This window comes from Artibeus jamaicensis, unplaced genomic scaffold, assembly GCF_021234435.1.
Source record: "Artibeus jamaicensis isolate MK-2021 breed Jamaican fruit bat unplaced genomic scaffold, CSHL_Jam_final contig_444, whole genome shotgun sequence".
Lineage (NCBI taxonomy): Eukaryota > Metazoa > Chordata > Mammalia > Chiroptera > Phyllostomidae > Artibeus > Artibeus jamaicensis.
Genome location: NW_026521831.1, coordinates 1,194,945 through 1,210,270, shown reverse-complemented (window position 1 = coordinate 1,210,270; position 15,326 = coordinate 1,194,945). Strand labels below are relative to the sequence as shown.

Here is a 15,326-nt window from a genome sequence, read left to right as displayed (position 1 = left end):
GTCCCCAGTGCTTTTGCTACTGTCCCCTAAAGGTCTCCTGACTGTGCTCTTTTCTGTACCCATGCCCACTGTCCTGGTTCAACCACCAGCGTCTTGGACTTGATGACCATGCTAGCGTCTCACCTGGTCTCCCCGGTTTCCTGTGTTGTCTCTCCCTCCCATGTGTTTCCCACACTACAACCCAAACAAATACAAATAAGATTGTTGTTTTCCTGCACAAATTTTGCAGTGGCTTCCCGTTGCCCTGAGGTTGGCCACTGAAACTTCCTGTTAGTCACTCTGCTGTGCTGGCCCTGAGTGAGTTAACTGTGGCCCTGTCCCCAGCCACCTCTCTCGCCTCTATTTGTCTCCCACATACTATCCTTGTTTTTGTTCACTTGATTTGGAGGCGAGGGAGAAATTTGATTTGTTATTCCACTTACGCTCTCATTGGTTGATTCTTGTATGTGTCCTGACCAGGGAGCCAACCCACACACTTAGTGTATCGGGACAATGCTCTAACCAACTGAGCTACCAGACTAGGGCCCTATCTCTGTTTCTTTCTTTTAAAAAAATTAATTTATTTATTTATTTTAAAAAGATTTTTTTTCTTTTTTTTTTTTTTTTTTAACATCAATGTATGGTTGCCTCTAGTGCTTCCCCTGCAGGGAACTAGCCTGCAACCCAGGTATGTGCCCTGACTGGGAATCAAACCGTGATCCTCTGGTTCGCAGGCCCACGCTCAATCCACTGAGCTACACCAGCCAGGGCTTAAAAAGGTTTTTAAAAAATTTGTTGATGGCGTGTGTGGCTCAGTGGATTGAGCACTGGCCTATGAACCAAGGGATGGCCAGTTTTCATTCCCAGTCAGGGCACATGCCTGGATTGCAGGCCAGGTCCTCAGTAGGGGGTGCACAAGAGGCAACAACACATAGATGTTTCTCTCAGTCTCTTCCTCCCTTCCCCCCTCTAAAAATAAATAAATAAAATCTTTAAAAAATAAAATATTTATTTATTATTAGAGGGGAAGGGAGGGAGAAAGGATGAGAAACATAGATTAGTTGCCTCTCTCATTCACCTCCAACCAGTGTCTGATCTTGAAGCACAGGCATGTGCCCTGACCGAGCATTGAGCTGGTGACCATGCCATTGGTGGGATGACACTCAACCAAGCCAGGCCAGTCAGGGCTGTCTGTTTCTTGAGCAAGACGTTCTCTCTTACCTTCTGGGTTTTCAGACTGTTTGTTCTGCTTGAAATATGTCTCATCTCTCACCAGCGTACCCACTGCTGTCAACTAAATCTCTAGGTAGCAGCTTCAACTCCACCCGCTCTGGGAACCCTGCCCTTCCAGAGCTGGCCCACAGCTCCCCACACCACCTCTGTCGCAGCACTCGTGTCCGGAGTGTAGCCACTTACGTTTCTGCTTCTCCCCTTTGAAACCATGAGCTTCTGGAGGGCAGAGACCCTCGTTTATCATTTTAGATCCAGGCGTTGACATAACGCCTGGTATGTAACTGCCACAGGTGATGTTTGTTGAAATGATTGAACTCACCGATCTGTGTCTTGAGTGAGGTTTAGAAATCTCCCCTCCCTTATAATCGCCCTTACACAGCTATGTGGTGTTTTATGGAAGATAGCCGTCTGTTTAAAGCAAATACTCATTTTTTAAAAGCCTCTTACTATCCTAATTGGAAAAACTATTTTAAAGTGTTTGGGGTTTTTTGTTTTTGTTTTTTTCATGGAGCATTTGTTCACTAAATTAGTGCTAGAATTCATTGGTACCTCATATTTTATTGGTTATTAAGGTTAAAAATTGAGATTCTGATTTATCTTCATCTTTTTCTGGAAATAATGTTTTCTTATTCGTTAAGATGTATTAATATATCATTGCAAAAGACTTTTATGAAGTGTCTAAATCTGTCACAGTGTTAATTCTCTATGTTGGTTAAATTTTATTTTTCTTGATGTTTTCCCTCTAGGCTGAAAATCTGTTGTTAGATGCTGATATGAACATTAAAATAGCTGACTTTGGTTTTAGCAATGAATTTACTGTGGGCAACAAACTGGACACGTTCTGTGGCAGCCCTCCATACGCAGCCCCGGAACTCTTCCAGGGCAAGAAGTACGATGGGCCGGAGGTGGACGTGTGGAGCCTCGGCGTCATTCTGTACACGCTGGTCAGCGGGTCGCTGCCCTTCGACGGGCAGAACCTGAAGGTATGAGAAGCGGTCACATCCAGGTCCTTCAGAAAGCTGCCAGAATTTTATAAAACCGCGAGTGTGAATAGTTTCATGTTATGTCCTGAAGGGGCCGTGGGGCTCTTCTGTAATCTCGAAGTTGACTCACTAGCTCTCTCTTCCCCCCGCCTCTCCAAAGGAGCTGAGAGAGAGGGTGCTGCGAGGGAAGTACAGAATCCCTTTCTACATGTCCACAGACTGCGAGAACCTCCTCAAACGCTTCCTGGTGCTGAACCCAGTGAAGCGAGGCACTCTGGAGGTAATTGCATGAGTGAAAATAAGGAACTACTTTGGAGGCTCTGTAAAGTATTTTTAGAACTTGGAGTGGTTTATGTAGCATATTGAAAACTATCCCAGGGCTTTTACAGTGGGAATTGAGACATTAAAAACATTTTTTTTAAGTTACCCTTTGAGCTGTAATTAATGAAATGTTGAAAGTAAATTTCCCTAAATACCGTGATTATCAGACTATTTTCTGCTACTAATGAATAGTTCACCTTTCAGCAAATCATGAAGGACCGGTGGATCAATGCAGGCCATGAGGAGGATGAACTTAAACCATTTGTTGAACCAGAACTAGACATCTCAGACCAGAAAAGAATAGGTAACCACTCTGGGTGCACATGCACATTTCTGTTTTGACTCGAACGCCTACAAATGAAGTCTTGGAAAGTTGAGCCTAAGTTATGTGAGTCCGCTTAGCTGTTTTGTCACGTTTAGGAACTTATGTGTAGTCCCTTGTGATGTAGCACTCAGTAACTCACAAATAAGCCAACTGCCTATTTGTGTTTGAAAAATGTGTGATCTAAGCCCTGGCTAGTGTGGCTCAGTGGATTCACTGCCAGCCTGCAAACTGAAAAATGTGTGATCTTTTGGGTCAAATAAAGGAATTTTTTAAGTTCTGTAATACAGTGGTTTCTTACCCAACAAAACACGTGAACTTATATTATGCCCTTCTTTTAGATATTATGGTGGGAATGGGATATTCCCAAGAAGAAATTCAAGAATCTCTTAGTAAAATGAAATATGATGAAATCACAGCTACATATTTGTTGTTGGGAAGAAAATCTTCAGAGGTAAGAGTAATCAGAGGAAAAAAACGGAAATATTCTTTATGTAAATTACCAGTTTACATAAACTGTTGGCTTAGGTTTTATTTTTTTAAGCGTGTGTAACACTTGCTATATTATTTTTTAGTGTATCCACAAATAAATCTTGACTCTTATTACCCGTATGTTAGGATAGTAACCTTAATGGTGATACTGTCACAGACTTGGTTTTCCTAAGTTAACCTATAGCTATGCATAGTTTAGAAATGAGGTAAAGCCCTGGCTGGTGTAGCTCAGTGGATTGAGCCCAGGCCTGCGGCGAACTGTGGGATCATGGTTCGATTCCCAGTCAGGGCACATGCCTGGGTTGCAGGCCTGCAGGCCAGTTCCCAGCGGGGGACACACGGGAAGCAACCACACACTGATGTTTCTCTCCCTCTCTCCTTCCCTTCCCCTCTAAAGATAAATGAATAAAATCTTTTAAAAAAGAGAGAGAAATGAGGTAAAGTATCAGATGCAGTGATTGGAGTGTTTAGGTTGATTCAAGAAGCCGAGAAGACCCTCCTGTCCTCTCTGGTGTCCATCCACCCCACCCCCCGCCGCCCCCAGCAGTCACAGCAGCACTGCTGCCTGGGCCCACGGGGGTCGCCATCTTTGTACGTGGTGCTGTGGCTTCTTTGGAAGGGAACTGTCGGGAGTTTGGTTGGTGTGTTCTGAGAGATTCAGTTTCCTGTTAAACCACTTGGTTCAGTGTGTGGTTCCCTCCGTCTTTCTTGTTTGCTCTCAGCTGGACGCCAGCGACTCCAGCTCCAGCAGCAACCTGTCACTCGCGAAGGTGAGGCCGAGCAGTGACCTCAACAACAGCACCGGCCAGTCCCCGCACCACAAGGTGCAGCGAAGTATCTCTTCAAGCCAGAAGCAGCGGCGGTACAGTGACCACGGTAAGTCCGGACTGTTCCCCAGTGCTCTCTGGGCGGCTCCTTCCTCCTCACATGGCGCAGGGCCTCCCAGGGCCAGACTGGGCTCGACTTCCGTGTCCTCTGGCTGCTGGCGAGGCCGTCTCAGGGCCTCGGCTCCTCAGCGCCTTCGTGGCCTTTGAAGGCGAGGCCTGGCTGGGTGGGCCCTACCCCACTCGTGCTCCATGACCCCCGCTTCAGCCTCTCCTTCTCAGCTCGTTCTCCCCCCGTCTCGGATGTCTGGTAGAACTTCTGCTGGGCTGGAACTGAACCACGTCTTTGCTGTCCAGGACATCAGCCACTAGCCACACGTGGCTGATGAGCACTTGAACCGAGGAAACGATTTTCAGTTCATTGGATTTACACAGCTGTGTCTGGACAGTGGCTGCCGCATTGGATGGCGCAACACTGAACAACGCAGAGCACCCTGGTTTTCCCTTCCTTGATTTACGGCTTGACCCGTGTCACTCTCAGCCCCACTCTCGTTGTTGGTGTGTCTAATGTAAGTCCAGCGTTGTAGGGCTCAGGGACCAACCCTATGCTGGCCTGGTCCTAACTTAAAAAACACATCCTCACGCAGAACATCCATCTCTCTCTTGGTCATTCCACTTTCCTTCTCTGGACATAGTCCACCTCCATTTTTTCACCTTGAGAGCTGGCACTTAGAACTGCACAGAGCAGTCCAGGTGTGGACAGCTTTAGTTTTGTACCAGAAGTGATGACACTTAGCTCAGTTCCCAGTTGTCCTCCTGCTGATGCCATCTGTCTATGTGGTTTGGGCTGAAGCAGCACATTGTACAGATTCTGTCAGTGAACTGCCTGTGCGGACGCTGTCCGGGGGAGAACTGAGACCTTGGACCCTGGCCTGGCTCCGGGCCCTGTGCTTGTGGCAGTTGTAGACCAAGTGTTCATCTGGGCCTCTCTCTCTTCTCTGTTCATATCAGTTGCTAATAGGAAGGGTTTTCAAGGCCTCTGCACTGCAGGGCAATTAGAAAAATACCTACATATTGCTCCAAGCCATCCAATTAAAAGGGACTTGTTCCTACCCTGGCTGGCGTGGCGTGGTTGGTTTGCATGTTGTCCTGTATACCAAAGATTGTAGGTTCCACTCCCAGTCAGGGTACACGCCTAGATGTGGGTTCAGTTCCCTGTGGGACTCGTGCCCCGCATGCGCGACGCGGCCGGTGGGTGTTTGTCTCTCCCTCCCTGCCTCTTGCTCTAAAATGAATAAATGTTTCCTCAGGCAAAGGGTAAATAAGTAAAAGGAATTGTTCCTAAGTCCTGGGGGAGCGCCGTTAATGGAGTTCTCTCATATATCCAGTGTCTCTTTTAATAAATTCATTCTTCCTTAAGCATGTGGATTCCATCTACTTTAGGAATACCTCTTTTCCCCAGCTCAGAAAATCTTAGAATTAAAAAGAACTTTAGACATGGTGTCATATGCTCACCAAATTGCCTTTTTATCGACAGGGAAACAGGCCAAGAAAGCTTACCGAGTCCCTTAGGAGGGTCACTTAGATGTAGGAACACCTAGGATAGACCCAGGACTTCCAGTCGTGCTCCTGTGACTGTCCACTAATGTGTGTTTCCTCTTGGAGTAGTCTTTTCATAATCATCAGTTTTCTTCCTTCTTGGGTCCTGTAATAGTCAAAAGAAATTCAGAAAATAACATTTCTAGAAATCCATCTACACATAGTCGTTGGCACAATTCCAAATTCTTTTTTTAATTTTTATGGGGGAGAAGGTAGTGTTCAGCAAAGGGAAGATTTAATTATGTTGCACTGTTCGTTCAGTGCTAAAGGAACAGTGTTCCTTTAGGTCCTGAAAGCCAGTGTGGTGACGACACATGCGCACTGAGACCCAGTGCAGACCGACGGGCCTGTTGCCGGGCTCCCATCGCCTCTCATCTGCCCGCTTCTGCACAGCCCCAACTTCATTGGTGTCTGTGGCTCTTAACTTGGGACCCACGTGTGAAGCACCTGTGCGTGTGCAAATATTTTTCTGGGAAGGGTGATAGTCATCAGATTTTCAAAGGGTTCTTTGTTTTGTTTAAAGAAAAAGATAAAGGCCCTGGCTGGTGTAGCTCAGTGGATTGAGTGCGGGCCTGCAAACCAAAGGATCACGGTTCGATTCCCAGTTAAGAACACATGCCTGGGTTGTGGGCCAGTTCCCAGCAGGGGACGCACAAGAGGCACATTGATACTTCTCTCCCCCTCTCCTCCCCATCCCCTCTAAAGATAAATAAATAAAATCTTTTTTAAAAAATGATAATAATAAAAGATAAAGAATCATCGTTTTTTCAGCAGTAAATGGTGTTGGGATACTGGGCAGTTTGGTAGTTACCGAGAAAAATAAATTTGCATTCATTTCTCACATCTTGTACAAGGGTAGATTCCAACGGGAAGGAAGATACGAATATGAAAATACAAGACTGCAGGTATAATGAAAGAAAATGGGAGATAATTTATTTTTTTACCTTAGACTAGAAAAGGCCTTTCTAACTATGGCTGCAAACACTAAAACCCATGAAAGAAAACATGACAAACTTGACTTCATAAAAAGTCAGACTTCGGTGTGATGCATTCATTCTGTGGAACACCGCTCCACATTAAAGGGGCCGGACTGTGGACACAACACGCGGGAGTCTCAGCGGTGTTGTGCTGGGTGGTGAAAAAAATCTTGAAGGGTTACATAGAGTTGATTCCATTCACGTAAGTTCTTGAAATAACTGAATTAGCGATGGAGACCAGGTTAGTGGTACAGGGTTTAGGGTAGGAGTGGGGTGGACGGTAGGTGGCTGGGAAAACAGACCACAAGACTCTTGAGGTGGCAGTGTTCTGTCTTGACTGCCACTGGTCACATGGCTCAGCACATGGGATTGAAGTGTGTAGAAGTACACAGATGTGATGCAAGGAGAGTGGGCGTCCTGATGAACGAGGTCAGTGTCTTATCAATGTCTGTTTCCATATGCAGTCTTAAAGCTTAAAAGATTCTATGTTTTCTAAATAGAAATATGGTAACAAAAGTTTCAGAGCAGATCAGTAGTAACACTAAAAGTTCAGTGTCAATTAGACAGCTCTGGTGGTGATGTGGAGAAAGATAACCATTAGCATAACACTCTCGTGTTCTCAGCTTGTGCCGGGTGAGGCAGTTCGTTCTCAGTGCTGTGTGTCTCACGTTACTGTGGTTAGTTACCTGTGCAGTAACTGGCCCTGAAGAGGCTACTGCAGACCCTGTTAGTAAACATTGTTAAACATTTACATGAAAGCTGGGGTCTAGTAAGTGAAATTCCAAAATTGATTTTATTACACAGGGTGAACATTATGCATAAATGGGAAACATCTTAGAGGATTTCACTGTCCTTTTTTTTTTTTTTTTTTTTGATAGCAATCTCGGGTCATTTTATAAAATATGTTTTCACAGAATGAAATATGAAAGTATATTCTGATTTTTAAAGAGTGATCTCTTTATTTTAGCTGGGCCAGCTATCCCTGCAGTCGTGGCGTATCCAAAAAGGAGTCAGACCAGCACGGCAGACAGTGACCTCAAAGAAGACAGTGCTCCCTCCCGGAGGTCGGGCAGCAGTGCGGCTGGAGGGAAGGGGATTGCGCCTGCCAGCCCCATGCTTGGGAATGCGAGCAATCCCAACAAGGCAGACATTCCTGAGCGCAAGACCAGCTCTGCTATCCCCAGCGTAAGTCCCGTTGACTTCTAGAGCCACCTGTGGGTTGTAGGACAAGAGGCTACCATGTGCTCTCCTGCCCATTTGATGACATCAGACCCCACTGTCCAAGGCAGTGTCTGGATATCCCCCAAACACTTGCTGAGCTTTAGGCTGTGTCAGAGGCTGCAAGGTGGAAAGACCTCACAACCTGACAAACCAGTTGATGGCAGCACGGACAGGTGGCCACACACTCAGGGCACTAGGGCTCTGACTGCCTGTGGGCCTGGGATGGGGATTCGTGCTGCACGTTCAGAGTGCTCAACAGTGAAGAGTTTCAACTGCCTCTTTACTGTGTGCCAGGGACCACGCTAGGTTCTTTTTCATGCATTAACTAAATTTTAAGGTGAAGAAGATGAAGAAAGGTGACTGCCTAAAATTACACTGCGGACCTGAATCTACCTCTTAATCCCTGCCCTTAACGAAATCTCCTGGTTTATAAATTGTATTTGTTAAAATGAATAGAATTTGTTCAGCTTCAGACACTTTTCCATTTGTTGAAATGTGGCCTATTCGGTCGAATGTAGTAATGCACTCTAGCACTCCTAACGTGATTTTCAGAAAGAAGTCGCAGAGCGTGAGCAGTCTTAAGGATCACACTCTCCCCTACAACCTGAACAGGGGCTCAGCCCTCCTGTGCCCCAGACAAACCCTGCAGCGAAGGCCAGGTGGGGCTCTGCTGCTCCCTTAGGGAGTCTTGTCTGTGCCCTCTAGGGTGGGGGCACATAACAGAGCCGGAGGGTTTTTGTCCGCTCAGCCTCTGACCTTGGGCTTTGTCTTGGCAGACCCTGTATGTTAAGACTTTTTTTTTTTTTTTTGGCTTCCTAATGCCGTAAAATTGGAATGTCATTCTTTAGCCCTGCAAGTTAAATTCAGCTTCCAGCTTTTGGTGACAGTTACCAGAGGATGGTAGAAACCCCGTTCTGTGCCTTCGGAGCTCTGTCCCTTGCTCGTCTGCACACCGCCCTTTTGAAAACACATCCACTCATTATCAGTCGCCTGTATGTGATTGTCCATAAAGGGAAAAGGTAATGTTACTGTAATTTCTCCCATAGTTTTGGGAGTTCCGTACGTGGTCTGCTCGCATTGTGTTAAAGGTGGCTGCTTTTATCTTTGTGTAAAAATTGTTCTTATCTGGTAGAATTCCTTAGTTACAACTTTCATTCCTTGCTTCTTAGGTCTGAAAGTATTAGTTCTTAAAAAATTGATGCGAAATTTACGTAACATGTACGTAACCGTTTTGAAGCATGCTGTTCAGTGGCATCTAGTATGTTCACAGTGTAGGACAACCACCCAGTCTCTCTGGTGCAGATTTCTACATGGACTTGGTTTTCATTTCTCTTGAGTTTATACCTAGGGATGAAATTGCAGGCTCATCAAGTTAATTCTTCTCTATCTACCTCTTTTGAGGCACTGCCTAGTAGTCTCCCACAGAGGTCCCACCATTGTGCATTCCTGTCATAGTGAGAGTCCCTCTTGCCCACATCCTTGCCAGTGGTCATCTTCGGGTTTTTAGGGCCCCCCTAATGGTGGGAAGTGGTACCTCACTGTGGTTTTGACTTGCATTTCCTTAGTGACCAGTGCTCTTCAGCACCTTTCCATCTGCTTCTTAGCCACTTACATGCCTTCTTGGGAGAACTATCTATTCAAGTCCTTTGCCCATTTCTAAATTGGGTTGTTTGTCATTTTGTGGTTGAGTTTTAAGATTTCTTGTCTAGTCTGGATATTTAGCCTTTATCACATACATGATTTGCAAAATTTTCTCTGGTGCTTCAGGTTCTTTTCACATTCCTTTTTCTTTTCTTACACAAAAGACCACATATTTATTATGTGATTCCATTTATAATATATGAAATGTCTAGAATGGGCAAATCTATAGGGACAAAATATACATTAGTGGTTACCCAGGGCTTGAAGGAATGGAGGATTAGGGTGGTGGAGCTAAAGGTTACAGTATTTCTTCTTGAGGTCATGAAAATATTCTAATAGCAATTGTGGGAATGGTGCCACAACTGTGTATCTAATGAAAACCATTGAATTAACACTTTATTTTTTTAATTTATTTTTAATGTTTTATTGATTATGCCATTACAGTTGTCCCATTTCCCCCACTTCATTCCCCTCCACCCTACACAACCACGCCCCCCGATCCCCCCTTCAGTTAATGTCCATGTGTCACAAGTTCTTTAGATTCTATATTTCCCCTACTATTCTTGCCCTCCCCCCTATTTTCTACCTACCATCTATGCTACTTAGTCTCTGTATCTTTTTCCCCCTTCTCCTCCTCCCACTCCCCTGTTGCTAATGCTCCATGTGATGTTCATTTCTATGATTGATTTGAGTCCCAGTTTCCTTTCCATTACTATTGGTTTCCTGTGTATTTTCATTCATTTCAATTCGTTTCGCCTTCATATATTTGTCTAATTTGTGACTAAAATCAACCAGTTCTGTGAGCATCCTGATCACCAGTGTTTTGAACTGTGCATCTGAAAGTTTGGCTATTTCTTCATCACTTAGATTTATCGGCTCTGAGGCTCTGAGTTGTTCTTGAGCCATGTTTTGATCTGTTCATGCCCATTATGTATGAGGAGCAGAGCCTTAGTTGTTCACCAGGGCGGGGCCACCCAGATCGCCGGTTTGTGACACTGTATGTGGGGACAGGGTCAGAGAGGGACAATGGCAGTTCCCTTTCTGGGGGAACTGCTTGCTGCATGGCGGGGGGGCGGTGCTGTGTGGTCCGTCTCACTGCTAGCTTCTTCACCAGTTTATCTGCATGCAAATGTGTGACCGAGATCACCCCTCAGTGGGACCACCACCTTGCGCCCTCAGTGGGTTCGCCCGCTGCTACTCCACACCTGGGATCGGCCCGTGGCTGCCTGCGCAGTTGGGTTGTGCACCTGGGTCGGTCTGGTGGATCTTTCCTGCCCAACCCTGCTCCACTGCTGGCCTTGCCCCCCTCTTAGTGGTCTGGCTGAAAGGTTTGTTATTGTCAGACTTCCGTATAGTTCAATTTTCTATGGTTTGGCTGTGTTTTTGTTGCTAAAACTTTGTTGTATTTAAAGTTGGTTGTGTGAGGAAGCAGTGTTTCCACCTATGCCTCCATCTTCTGATGCGCAGGTTTCTGATTTCGATAAAGACCTTACCAGTTCGTTGTTGTTACTCCTGCTTTTTGCGAGCCGTGTCTGTGACTCTCCTGCTAAGTGCAGGACTGTGCGGATCCGTTCACCCCTGTGTTTTTCCTAATAGTTTCATAGTTTTAACTGGACATCTGTGTGTATCGTATTTCATTTGTACATTCATAATACTTTTTAATTTTGTATTTCAAAAGTATAAGTTTTTAAATAGTGGATCTCTCCATGTCCCTGCTTTAGGTAACCCTCGAGTTACTTCCGTGTGGATCACTGTGGTCAGCCTTTCCCAGCCACTGGGCCGCCCTGCTGTCCTCTGCCTGGAGGAGGGGGCGCTGCTGCCTCTGCCTCTCTGGCCAGTGCTGTGGATGTGTTAGTGCAGGCTTCCTTAGGGACTGAGTGCTCGTGTTTACGTAGGCGAGTTATTTTTTTCTCATTGTAGTACTCTTACTAAATAGTATAAGACTAAAATGCTCTTTTTTTTTTAATAGAGTAACACAGCATCTGGTGGGATGACACGGCGAAATACCTACGTTTGCAGTGAAAGAACTACAGCTGACAGGCACTCAGTCGTTCAGAATGGCAAAGAAAACAGGTAGGAGCCTTGCCCTGTTGGCAAGAACTCTGTTTTTCCCAAGAGAAATGGAAGCATGTTGTTTACTTCTCAGTTTTTATAATTAAAATTCAAATAATAATGGTAAGTAGTCTGTTAACGGTAAGTTCATTTTGAGTATGAATTTTTAGTAAAATACTAGAATTGCAAATTCTTCTCATTGTCCAGAGTTTATCCTCTGGCCAGCCAGCTGTGTGTGATGATTAAAGGGGTTGAGTTAACCAGTGAGCTTCCCCAGAGGAGGTAGATGGTCAGCTATAGTTAATCGTAAAATAGTGAAGTCAGAACTGTGTTGTGCACATTAGTTGCTTGATCAAGGCTGAAAGGTAGGAAGAGAAGGACCTGGAGCAGGCAGAGCACAAGAAGGGTGGTTGAGCCCACAGCTCCATGTCGCAATGTGCCCAAGGGGCCAGGGGGACAAATATTAGCATGCTCTCCGCCTGAGAAGAGACCCCTGGAGAATCACAGAACTGGAGCGTGCCGTCTTCCGAACTACTGTAATCTGGTGGAGAGGCCAGTGCACGTGGGCCACTGCAACCTAAAATACCCAGTAACGTGTCAGTGAGGGGAGCATTGTCGCACAGCTTCCCGGGTTACAAAATAGGGCCGAGCCAGGACAGTGGGAGGAGAGGGTCTGGAGACCGGGGCGCAGGGTTGGTTTGGGGGGGCGAGGAGGATGAGTTTGTAGAGCAGTTAAACGTCGTCTCTGCACAACACAGTTCTCAGGCCGTGTGGGTTTTCTTCTTTCTTGTTGGAACAGTGACACATAGACTAAATTCAGTGAGGCAGGCGGGGAAGTTTGTGGGGCAGAAATGGAGAAAATCAGTTTGCACTGTCTGCACTGCCTGCATTGTCCCCGACCCCTTAACTCGGACGTTGCTGGTCGTGTCACGTTCCCACGTCTGGCATCGAAATGGGTTCTTTCTTTTTTCCCTGAAATACACTTTTCAAAATTGCACTGTAAGTTTTCTCTCTGTTGGATGTCACGTGTCACATAAAATGTGTGATCGCTGGTTGCCGTGGGCATCCGAGCAGAGGCCCCTCTTCCCCCGTCCCGTCATCCTTCAGCCCACACTGCTGCGTTTCGCCTTCTCTCCCACAGACCCAGCTCTGCGTCGGTGTGGGGGCAAACGCCTGTTGTGTAAGGCCGTGCACGTGTTCGCTCAGTTTCCAGGGATATTGACATTCCAGTGTTCTCTTATGTTTTCTTAATTTTTAAAAAATGTTTTAATTTTGGAGAGAGGGGGAAGTGGGGAGAAAGAGAGAGAGAAACATCAATGTGCGGGTTGCCTCTTGTGCTCCCCCAACTGGGGACCTGGCCCACAACCCACGCATGTGCCCTGACTGGGAATTGAACCGGTGACCCTTTGCTTCACAGGCCAGCACTCAAACCACTGAGCCACACCTGTCAGGGCTGTATTCTCTTCTGATTCATGTGTGTGTGTGTGTGTGTGTGTGTGTGTGTGCTTGTTAGAACATTGTCTTTTTCCTCATGATTAAACTCTATTAATAACATATAGCAACTAGGCTAGATAGCTTGTAAGTCCTGATTCATATATTTATTTCTTAATAATAGTCTGTTCTGGTAGATTTTATCACAGTTACATTCTCAAATCTATTAAATTTCTTCTAGTTCAGATTGATTTAATAGATGATGTCAGTGAAAGACTTAATTAGAAGTTTCTAAAATGTTACAGATTTTCGTCTGTGGGACTAGGAAAATGTTTTAGGCCCTTCCTCTTTTTATAATTCTTCTAAATTGTTGAACAGTGTATCAGACTTCTTTTGAAACCGAGAGTACACAACTCTCTGAGGTTTAGTCAGACTCTCTAAGAGGCCGTCAGGACCAGGACCCGCCCCCATTTGTATTTGTGCATGTGCCCTAAACTCCCCTTTCCTACAGCGATGCACTCCACTCTGGAACTGGTTCTAGTAATTCTTGAATGTCACTGGAGTCATCGCCTGTCTTTTCTGCCTGCAGATCCTGTCCTCGCGGGGGCTGACTCTTCCTCATCCTGATGGGGCCTCCTTGCTCCTGAAAGTGCTGTCTGTAACCAGACAGAGCCTCAGCACCACACCACACAAGATGGGGCCCATAGTGTTCATAGCATCTGGACTGTCCTTTTCTCTCTCACGAATGAATTGAAAGTGGGTTTCCAGTAATGTGGAAAATTATTGGAGGTTTGAGTGCCAAACTCTAGTGGTCCTATTTTTTACTTTTAGGTAAGGCAGTAAGTAAATGTGACAACTTTCTCACCCTTAGAATAGATGCATGAGTCAGAAATTAGACGCACCAAACCTTCTCGGCACACAAATGACTTTTTGGCAGATTTTCACTTGTTCTTCTCCCACATGGACATCTCACTCCTTGACTGAAATACTGGTGAGCTCCAGAATGCCTGGGTCTCTGCTAACACCTGAAAGGACGATGATCCCCAATTTTAGCCTTGAATATATAGGGCTTTTTTCTTATGTGTGAGTATGTGTACAGAATTCCGACATGGGAACGATGGTAGCTGATAAAAACTGTATGGAAATTTAAACCAAAGGGAATCGCATATCTGAGACAAGCTCTTTCTTCTTCAGCTGTCTTCAACATTCTGCTTTGAACATGGAATGATGTTTTAAATCCTCACCAAATGTATTTCCCTTGCCAACGCAATATGATTTAATATAGCTTATTTTCATTTTTAAATTAATTTTATTTATTGATTCTTACTAGTGCAACCTTTCTGTTTTATCAGCTTTACTGTTTGAAAAATAAAGCGAGATCATTGGTGTCTAGTGGGGAGACAGTATGTAGTGCATTGTTGCTTTAGCACAAGTCACGTGAGAAATGTTGAAGACTGTCATTTTGAAACCAGGCATGCTGAAGTCAGCCTGCTCTCGCTGTACCCATGGTGTGATGATTGACCTTCAGCTGTTGGTCTGTCAGTGGTGGCACGTTCCAGCACTGAGTCAGTGTAGCCCTGGCTGCTGTGGCTCAGTGGGTTTAGCATCAGCCTGCAAATCAAAAGGTTGCCGGTTCAATTCCTGGCCAAGGCACATGCTTGGGTTGCAGCCAGGCCCCCAGTTGCGGGCAGCCAATCAGTGTTTCTTTTCTTCTCTTTCTCCCTTCCCTCTGAAAATAAATAAGTAAAATATTTTTTAAAGATTTTATTTATTTTCAGAGAGAGGGGAACGGAAGGAAAAAGAGAGGGAGAGAAACATCAGTGTGTGGTTGCCCCTCACACGCCCCCTCCTGGGGACCTGGCCCACAACCCAGGCATGTGCCCTGACTGGGAATTGAACCAGTGACCCTCTGGTTCACAGGCCACTGCTCAATCCACTGAGCCCCAGCAGCCAGGGCAAATAAATAAAATCTTAAAAATTAAAAAAGAGTCCGTGTAAACCAGGCGTGAGGAGGTGGAGTCAGGTCTTCTCTGCATCATCGTTCTGTCAGGGTCCCGTGGGTTCACAGGGGTCTCCCACCACGCAGCACCGACCGACACTGTGCTCAGCAAGTGTCTCACGGTTGGCAATGAACTGTCCACGTGTAAATGAAAAGGGTTTTCTTAGTTTACACTGACTATGCACAGTCTCTCAGTTCAGTGGTATCGATGACCACACGCGCGTGTGCACACACAGCAAACACACACAGCAG

The 15,326-nt window shown here is 45.7% G+C and overlaps 1 protein-coding gene across 6 annotated transcripts in view; it reads left to right on the top strand.

Moving 5' to 3' along the window:
• MARK3 (microtubule affinity regulating kinase 3) overlaps positions 1-15,326 on the top strand; it is a 124,715-nt gene that overhangs the window by 70,745 nt on the left and 38,644 nt on the right. For all 6 annotated transcript variants that reach the window (XM_053666019.1, XM_037164233.2, XM_037164235.2 and 3 more), the window contains 7 exons: positions 1,959-2,195; positions 2,356-2,475; positions 2,721-2,820; positions 3,180-3,292; positions 4,053-4,206; positions 7,698-7,915; positions 11,562-11,665. In XM_053666019.1, the coding sequence (XP_053521994.1) occupies positions 1,959-2,195; positions 2,356-2,475; positions 2,721-2,820; positions 3,180-3,292; positions 4,053-4,206; positions 7,698-7,915; positions 11,562-11,665 (1,046 nt within the window). The remainder of the gene's footprint in view (positions 1-1,958; positions 2,196-2,355; positions 2,476-2,720; positions 2,821-3,179; positions 3,293-4,052; positions 4,207-7,697; positions 7,916-11,561; positions 11,666-15,326) is intronic.